The sequence below is a fragment of the Xiphophorus hellerii genome, chromosome 17 (assembly GCF_003331165.1).
Source record: "Xiphophorus hellerii strain 12219 chromosome 17, Xiphophorus_hellerii-4.1, whole genome shotgun sequence".
Taxonomy (NCBI): Eukaryota; Metazoa; Chordata; class Actinopteri; order Cyprinodontiformes; family Poeciliidae; genus Xiphophorus; species Xiphophorus hellerii.
The window spans coordinates 18,087,256-18,096,349 of record NC_045688.1 but is presented as its reverse complement, the minus strand read 5'-3'; the positions used below and the strand labels follow the sequence as shown (position 1 = coordinate 18,096,349).

Genomic DNA, 9,094 nt, shown 5'->3' with positions numbered 1-9,094 from the left:
AAGTGCGACGGACTTGGTTGCGTCATAAGCCCGCGTTTGATGCACGTGAATAAGAATGAGAATAACACACAGTATGGCGGCGTTTTTCTTAAACTAGGACAGAAACTACTAAGAGGAGCGAGTATTGGTCTTGTTGAGTCTAAGTAGTTTTCTAGGAGACATGCGCCGCTGTTGGTAGTTTGAATTGGATTATTTTAGTTTCAATGCTTTGGTCTTCCAGCAGAAATGTCTCTGTTTCTTGTCAACAGGTAAGTACAACCTGTTAGTGCTGGAGCATCTTGTGTCAGACTGGGTCAGTTTATAGTTAAAACGCGATAAAACAGCTAAAAAAAATAAAATAAACATCAGCTTAGACTGGGTAGATCAAAAACTGACTCAACAAATATGTTTTGTAGCTTTTGAATAGATAGAACAACATTGTAAGCAACAGAAATCCAATGTCGATCTACTGAAGAGTTTATAAGTCTGTAGTATTGAAAGCAGCCAGTAGTGGTGGCATCAGTTTGTTTATCTTTTCAGGTATCTTGGAGACGAGGAGGATGGCGTCGTCTCCAAGGTGTCCCATTCCCAAGCGCTGCTGACCAAACTGCAGCAGAAGGTGAAGCAGAAACAAAAACAGATCTTAGCAAAGCAGAGAGAATGGACTGGTGAAGAAGAAACCGAGCAGCAGGAAGTTCCGTCAGAGACCAAAGACGAGAAACGAAGCAGCGAAGAGCATCAACAGCAGCAGAAGAAGAAGAGGAGGAAATCAAAAGCGGGAGTTTTACTTGATGCAGATTCTAATAATTCTGAGCCTGCGGGGAAAAAGAGGAGAAAGGGAGCTGTGGATAAGAAGCAGAGGACTCAAGAATCGGGTGGGATTTTCTCTCTCTTTGTTAGGCTCACATGTTTCAGATTACTATAATATTTTTTTTACTGCTATGCTGTCTCTGGGCCCTGGTTGATTTAAAGTGTTAGTCATTCATTTCATTCGGCAGACCAACTGGAACGAACTACTAGAACTGTTTCACCACAAGCAGATGGAACTAACAAGAATAAACAACAGGGATGCACAATATTGGATTTTTGGTCAATAGCCGATATACTAAAACTCATTTGGCCGATAACCGATACCAATATTTTTTCCTATACCTACTTTCTGAAACTGTATGGCTTTCTCTGCTGTGGAATTAAAATGCTGCATTATCTTTGTCAATTTCGCCTGCTACCAAATGCAAATGCTAAAAAGGAGGCTGAAAATGATGTAACACTTTCAACTGAAATTTATTCATGACATTTATTCTCTCTTAAGCCGACGACATCACTCAAAAAGTGCAAATTTAATGTTGTGCTGTGCTGCAGCAACAAAAATGTTGTTATGATGTCGCGTTCTGCCTGATGGCCGAGTGCGAACTCCAGGTGCATCAAACCCAGAACATGTGTAAAATGTTTGGCCTCTTTATCTCATCCATGAATTCTCCCAGCAGTGGAGCGGTGGAGCTAGTCGATGCTAATACTTCTAGCATTATATATGAGACAGAAGAAACAAAAGTTATTTGAATGTTTTGTCTGTCACGCAGTAATGTGTTGACGTTTTCTTACTTTTTGTGTAACTTCTGTTCCATACATCTTTTCGTTTTATCTTTGGATCTCAGGTCAGTCAGCGGCGGGTGTTTCTCCAGAGAGCTGCAGGCGTGAAACGGAGCGGGAACAGGAAGTGGAAGAGCCAAACAAGGACTCGTCTGCAGCGACAGGATTCCGTGTCCTCGGAGGTTTTGAAAGCAGACCTGTCAATAAGGTACAATCATGTAAGGGGAAAAAAATCGTCATGGCTTTAGTAAAATAAAGATTCCTGCCATTAATTCCACATTCTTTGTTTTTCCCCAGGCGACGCGGGTCCTGCCCCAGTGGCTCGCTGAGCCCGATGTCATTCACAGAGACATTAAATGCAATCTGGTTCCTCTCTCCTCTGTTTCTGGGGTTTCTGCTCAGCTGCTCAGGAAGCTGGAGGCGAATGGAATCCAGCACTTTTTTCCAGGTACGGTAGACTCACCTGGGGGTCAGCCGGGGCTACTTTGGGAAACAACTATTGACAATGAAGCCTGTGTTATGCTGCATCCTTGCTCTGCTTATTAACTTCAACCCTGCAGATAGGAAATGACTTGCAGTGAGAGTGAAGTACAGCCACAGCAAGATCCTTCATACGTTACAGAGTTAATCGAATGTAAAGTGATTTTATAAAACTGTATTAAAGGAATAAATAGTGGCCCATTTTCTTTGCCTGGTGTTATTCATCAAGTTCTGTGTGTCACAGAAAAAACTGAGTGATCATTCAGTCCCACTGACAGAATTCTTCTAAAGATTCTTCTTGAGTAAAAGAGGAATCTTTTACTCAATGGCCAGCACATGGCCAGCTTTTACTGTCCATGTGCTGATGTTGTTTTTTCATATTTGTCCTGATTAAGCTGAGGTCAGACTGTGAGATGAGCAGCAGAGTTTAGCAGAAGAAACTCTGGTCTGGAGCTTAAATTGGTATCAAAGCAGATTTGCATGCTACCAAAAGCATACTTGTCATTTCTGCCAAAACTTAAGTTTTTCACAAGTTTTTTTATGATTATTTTTTCATTTTGTTCGTTTCCTCTGTTTGGAGCTGAAGGTGCCCAGTGTATTTGACCATTCTACCGGATCCACATGTGCATTATTATTGATGTTTGCGTGAGCCCAAACCTTGTTTAGGAAAGTAAGCTGTGCTGACTTAAAGCTGGTTACAAACTGTAAAATGGCCAAATCTTTTTTAACCAAATTGTATGCAAACTGACTGTTATTGTTATTTTTTTTCCCTGTTTGCCTTTTATGCCTCCTAAGGATTCTAAGAAATACAACCTTTGAGTACAATCTTCCGATCTAACCAAATATGGCCTAGAGCAAGTTTCAGGCCGCATCAGACATGGTGGTGCAGATGTTTCAGTCCTGTCCTCATGAGCTTTTCTACCGCTCTCGCCCTTTTCTCCTCATTTTACTTAACAAAAGTGGCTGATGGTGCACAGTCTCAAGTCATAACACTGCTGTGATCTGTTTTCAGTGCAGGCAGAGGTGATCCCGGCCATATTGGAGGGCGCTCAGCATGGACTTCTGATTGGTCGAGGAGGCTACAGACCCAGAGATCTCTGTGTTTCTGCACCAACAGGCAGCGGAAAGACTCTGTCATTTGTCATTCCTGTCATTCAGGTGAGCATTTCCTCTGCGGTGCTTTGATCAAGCAATGCTGTTGCAGTTTTCCCAACGACGTGTGTGCGCGTGTGTGTGTTTCCTGGCAGGTGCTGATGGAGCGGACGGTGTGTGAGATCCGGGCTCTGGCCGTGCTGCCAACCAAAGAGCTCACGCAGCAGGTCGCAACGTTCTAACCATTCCTGCACATTTTCAAACCCTCACGGTGTTCTGAGGTTAATGTGTGTCTGGTTCAGGTCTACAAAGTGTTTGCGTCGTACGCCGAAGGAACTCCTGTGAAAGTGGTCATGCTGGGGGGTCAGAGGTCGTTTGCTGCAGAGTGCGCTTCGCTTTCGGAGCAACGGTGAGGAGCCTGTCTTCAGTTATTGGTTTGATCCTTAAATTTAATGTCCGTTTTCAAGTTGAGTAACTTTACTGTGTAACAACTTTCCATCTTCTTATGATGTTATTCCCTCATCAAAACATGCCTGGAGTGTTGCCTTGATTCTTTTATCCATGTTTGAGAAATCCTTTAATCTCCATGGCAACCATTCAGCTGTCCAGTACGGCTGGTTGGACTTAGCCCCGCCTTCAAGGACAAAGCTCCTCCTCTGAGCTGCAGTTTCCAAGCTCTGGTTTTCTTCCCCCTCACAGAGTTCATCTCCCCCTGTGCCTCCCCCACTCAGCTCCTTCAGACTAGCCAGCAGCAATTAGCAAACACCTGGTGGAACTGAGCATCTGCTGAGATCATTATAGGAGCCACTGCTCAGTGAAACGCTGGTTAAAAAAATTGTTGAAAGGTTAATAGAGGAGCCATGTTGTGATGACTTCCTGAAGGCGGAAAGAGTAGGAGTTTCTTAAAGAGACGGAGGCCCAATTTCAAGATGTTTAATTACAAAGACAAATGTCTTTTATGGAGTTTGGTATGTGCAGCATTTTTATAACAACTGAAGTTGGCAAAACGTCTGGATTGGTGCTATAAAATGGGATTTTGTGCCAGGAAAATATATAATGCTGTGCATTTAAAAAAGCAGTATTGCAAATCCAAAGCCAACAACCTGCTGTCTGTTTCAGAGGCAGTGTGAGGTGCAGCGCAGCAGACATAGTCGTCGTCACTCCAGGTCGACTGGTCGATCACATCAGCAAAAACCCCGGCTTCTGTCTGGAACATCTCCGGTTCCTGGTAGGTTCCTAAAACTCCCCGTGTTCTCGCTGCGTAGAGCAGAACTCTTTGGTTTCTGATGTTGTGCCGCGTCTGTTTTTTTTCTGTCTGCGTCTCAGATAATCGACGAGGCCGACAGGATGATCGACAGCATGCACCAGTCATGGCTCAGCCAGGTGCTGAAGGCGGTGTACTGCTCGGCGGCCGGACCGGAGGCCAGAACCCTGTTCAGGAGGACGGAGCCCGCATGCATCACAGCAGCCAGGTGGGTCAGAAAATACCAGCTTGTCTGTCGGCATGGCAGCATTCAGGGAGGCTCCAGATTAAGGTTCATTCACAAATTATTCAAAGTAGCCACAGAGATTCTTGTTTAAAATGTCGTTAACGTTCAGATGTGAGTCCTGTAATTAATTCTGTTACTTTGTTTTACTCTACTTACTACTCAGTGAAGCGGCTTGGAGGAGAAGAAGAAACTTACTTGACATTTTCTGCCTGATCACACGGGGTTGCAAAAATATTTTTTGGAGCTTATCTATTTTTTTTTTTTCAACTGAATTAGGACTAATTTGCACCTCTGAATCCTAAAAGTGACATCCATTTTTCTCAGTCCGTTCAAGTTTTTATTTTAATTTGATTTGGAGAAATCTGATCTTCTGACTTTAATCAATAAAATTTTTTGTTACATTAACAGGTCAGTTTCGTTAATATTTCTCATCCAAAAAAGGTTTTAGGAGAAAAAATGTTTTCTAACAAAGTGTTCTAATTAAATGTTACAAACTTAGATTTCTGTAAATTGAGTAATAAACACCATTAAGGGTAAGTACATGCGAATTGAACATTATGTCTTCGTTTCTTTTCTGTCCTGTTGAAATCTCTCCTCCTGCTCATCAGTTATTGATCAGATTCTCCAGATGTGAGAACAAGTCTTGCATTTTGACGCTCATGTTGCTCCATAGTTCAGAAAGTTGACTTGATTGAGCAAAACCAATGTGATTTTTGGATTCAGCTCATCAAAATGACCCTAAAACAGTCGAATAACCCCAGACAATTTTTTTTTTTTGGCTGTTGACCGGTGTTATCTACCTCGTAATAATAAAATAAATCAAATGCAGGAGTTCATTTGATTACTTTATTAATCCAGATTCCTAAGCTAATGTACGGCTGCAGCCTGAGCTTTTCGGCCCAAAACGCTGTTAAACTGTTGGCGTGTCAGAGGACTGGCGGTGCGTTGTGGAACTGATTGAGTCGTGTTATAAGTGAAAACATCAACATCGTGGCCTCGCGTCACGTCTGCGTCTCGTCTCAGTCTGTCTCCAGGTCAGATGCCGCTCCAGAAGCTGCTCTTTTCCGCCACGCTCACCCAGAACCCGGAGAAGCTGCAGCAGCTGGGCCTCCACCAGCCCCAGCTCTTCAGCTCCGTTCACGGCCCGTCCAGCAGCACGACGGCCGCAGACCCCACCCACAAACACGAGCGCTTCGACTTCCCCCAGGGCCTCACGGTGAGACGCTGCCTTTTGACTTGATGGGCAAACCCATAACTGGAACGGGAGAGTGAAATTCTGAGACGCTTCCTCTTGGCTGACTGCAGGAGTTTTATGTTCCGTGCACGATGAACAAGAAGCCCCTGCTCATCCTTCACTTCATCCTGTATCTGAAGCTCCGCCCCATCCTCTGTTTCACCAACTCCAGAGAGACGGCACACAGGTCGGAGGGACTGACGGACGGACTGGCCTCAGAGCCTCTCGGTGTGTGTCGTCTGATTCCGTCTCCTCTGCTTTCCAGACTCTACCGTTTGGTGCAGCTGTTTGGCGGAGTGCAGGCGGCTGAGTTCTCGTCGCGCCTCTCTCCCGGCGAGAGGAAGAACACCCTGAAGGACTTTGAACAGGGGAAGATCCAGCTGTGAGTCACAAGCACACTGGACCGTTCTGGAATCGTTCCAGTAACAGAGAGCGAGCCGATTCGGTTTATTTCTATGGCGACACCAGCATTTCACAACAAACGTCACTTACAAAAACAGTCGTTTCTATTCAGTCACATGTGTTCCTGTTGATCCGAGTTATCAAACATTTGTTACTCAAATGAGTTGGAAAAGTAACAACTTTTCCAACAGTGACTTGGACCGCATCGAGTCAGTGACAGGCAGCATGACCGACTGGAGGTCTGAGAAGATGGAGCAGAAACAGAATGAACTGATGTAGGAGAACGTTCTGTGTGAAAGAAATGCAAAATGTTAATAGCAGGAGAGAGAATGTTTGTTTGGTTTTTTGGCAGCTTTATCTCAGCCAATCCCATCCTGCAGCAAGAGGCCGCAGCCAAATCAGAACACCAGGCCGGGGTTCGCTTCTATGGAGAGAAAAAAAGAGGAAAGAAAACAGAAAGTTAACAGTTGAAATAAGAGCAAATATTGTAAGTTGGAGAGTAGAAGAAGAAGCAAGTGAGGGAAAAAATAGTCAGTTTGTCCTCCATTAGCCTGTGGTTCTGTATTCATTTCCACATGGTGGCATGTGCCATGTTGTGATGCTGCAGCTGGTTATTAAAACCTCTCTGCTGTCTGACAATTTAATGTCGAGTTCTTTCATCTCCCTGTCGAGTTGAGAGAGCAAAACGGCCATTTTACATCACCAATATCCACACAGCAAAACTGAAACGACGGCGGCTTTTCCTGAATCTGACGCCTCCATTTCTCTGGTATTGCTTTGTTTGTGCTGCAGCTTATGTGACCGCTCTGCTGCATTAACCTGATCTGTCCTCCACGCAGGCTGATCAGCACAGACGCAGCTGCCAGAGGCATCGATATCAACGCTGTCAAATGTGTGGTCAACTATGACGCGCCGCAGTACATCAGGACCTACATTCACAGGTCAGCAGCCCCCGCTGTCTCCTCCTACAAACTGTCCCTTCTGTTCCCGTCTGTTCAAAAAGTCACGTTTGTGTCTATGTCATCATGTAGGATCGGAAGAACAGCGAGAGCTGGAAAACCTGGACTGGCCTTCACCTTTCTGCTGGGGGTTCAGGTACAGTCACTGATCTGGAGTGAAGAAGAGCTTCACGGAAGGAGAAGAAGAGAGCAGGGATTTCTGTCAAGAACAAATTAGGACACCCTTACATTTATTCCCACTTAAAATATGTTCACATGGTTAGCACATGATTGAGTGTTGAAGGAGGTTTTCCCTGTTTTAAATTCTGGCCAGAATAAGAGTGTCCGTGGTTGAAATGATGATTGGTAACAAACTGAACGGATGTTTCTCTATAGCAGTTTGAGTTTCTCTTCCCTCCCTCAGGAGAATAATTTCCTTCGGATGGTGATGGAGGCAGGAAGCCCCGGGGTTCAGAAGCAGCTGGTAAAACCAGAAAGCCTGAAGGGGATGGAGGAGCGCTACGAAGTGGTGCTGCAGGAGCTGGCTGATGTCATCAAGGTAGACGGAGTCACAGTCACCTGCTCACCGTTTCACTGTTCAAGCTGCTTCAAACTCTTGTAAATTATATTTATTAAAACACAAACTGTATTTTTCGTTCTTCCTTTCTGCAGGATGAGAAATCCAGACGTTGAAGCTTCAAGTCGTCAGATTTTCACCTGAGATTCGGTTTTAATGCCGTCTTTGGAAATGGTCACAGATGGGGTTTTTTTTACCGAACAGTTCATTTAATAAAAGCTTCTCTAATAACTCCAGTTATGTTTCCTTTTTTTCTTCATTGTGGAACTTCTTTGCGGAACATTTTTTGGGTTCTCATATTCTCTAGTTCTCTTTGGGATGAACTCTCTAGTTCCTTACGGTGGTGGTGTTTCAAATGAGTCCACGTTCTTTTTTTCCTGTATCTGTAATAGCGTCGGGCGATTGAACCAATTTATCGGCCATAGGCTCCTCCCTTCACTGGTTGTTTTTTCTTTTAAGAGAGATTTCTATTTTTTTTTTATTATTATTATTATTTGGTCGCTGGACTGAAGCCAAAGTACATAGCTCATAGAAAAAAATAACTAATGCTGTTTTTAATGGAACACACAAAAACTCTTTCAACTGCGAAGTGTTTATTTTCCTCCAAGTGCAGATTTATTCACTCTGTCTTGCTTATCGCCCAACCTTAATCTGTACTCATTTCCACCAGCAGGGGGCAGATGTGCACCGAGCCTTCTCTATGTGGCGGTATGCCCTGTGGGCTTTGAACGCACCACACAAGTGAGTACCGTCACATCTAGTCTGCCACACAGGATTTAATTTTTCAGACATTTCTTTAAAAAGAAGCAATGTCTTCTAAAAAGAAGCAATGTCTTCTTTTTAAAGTATATTTTTTATCTAGCGCTACATTTTCTGTTTGATTTATATGTTAGGTTTTTTTTTCTATCTAAAATAAAATGACCTTTATTATCCCATCTAATATTAACTTTCAGCCGGGCTGCTGAATGTGCTGATAGGCGAACGCGTCGACAGCAATATTGGTCAACCTCTTGTACAAACACTTCACAAAGAAAGATAAAGATATGACTTACAGAAAGCACAGCACAAAGATTTCCCACATACACAGTGCCTATAAAACGTGTTCACCGCCTTTTATTGCTTTTAATAATCAAACATCAATAAAAATGAAAAAAAAAAAAAACCTCAAAGTGTTAAAGTGAAAACTGACTTTGACAAATAAAAAATGTCAGATGAAATAAGTGATTGTATTTCATCAATCACTTATTTGATTGATGAATCAAATAAGTGATTCATCAATCACTTATTTGTGATTGATGAATCACAAATAAGA

General features: G+C 43.4%; 1 protein-coding gene across 1 annotated transcript; it reads left to right on the top strand.

Moving 5' to 3' along the window:
- Positions 1–19: 19 nt before the first annotated feature.
- ddx51 (DEAD (Asp-Glu-Ala-Asp) box polypeptide 51) lies at positions 20–8,018 on the top strand. Its single transcript, XM_032589753.1, has 16 exons — positions 20–248; positions 520–854; positions 1,635–1,777; positions 1,867–2,017; positions 3,062–3,207; positions 3,297–3,368; positions 3,444–3,550; positions 4,261–4,369; positions 4,468–4,613; positions 5,655–5,847; positions 5,937–6,052; positions 6,131–6,247; positions 7,107–7,208; positions 7,299–7,362; positions 7,630–7,764; positions 7,878–8,018. The coding sequence occupies exons 1-16, from the start codon at positions 226–228 to the stop codon at positions 7,896–7,898; spliced, it is 1,980 nt and encodes a 659-aa protein (XP_032445644.1). The 5' UTR covers positions 20–225; the 3' UTR covers positions 7,899–8,018.
- Positions 8,019–9,094: the final 1,076 nt, after the last annotated feature.

What these genes read in the sequence shown, in the direction of transcription:
- ddx51 (XM_032589753.1), top strand. Translation starts at nt 226, where the DNA reads ATGTCTCTGTTTCTTGTCAACAG. An exon ending in TTGTCATTCCTGTCATTCAG is followed by an intron (nt 3,208 to 3,296) that starts GTGAGCATTTCC and finishes GTTTCCTGGCAG; the next exon opens with GTGCTGATGGAGCGGACGGT. An exon ending in TCCAGAGAGACGGCACACAG is followed by an intron (nt 6,053 to 6,130) that starts GTCGGAGGGACT and finishes TCTGCTTTCCAG; the next exon opens with ACTCTACCGTTTGGTGCAGC.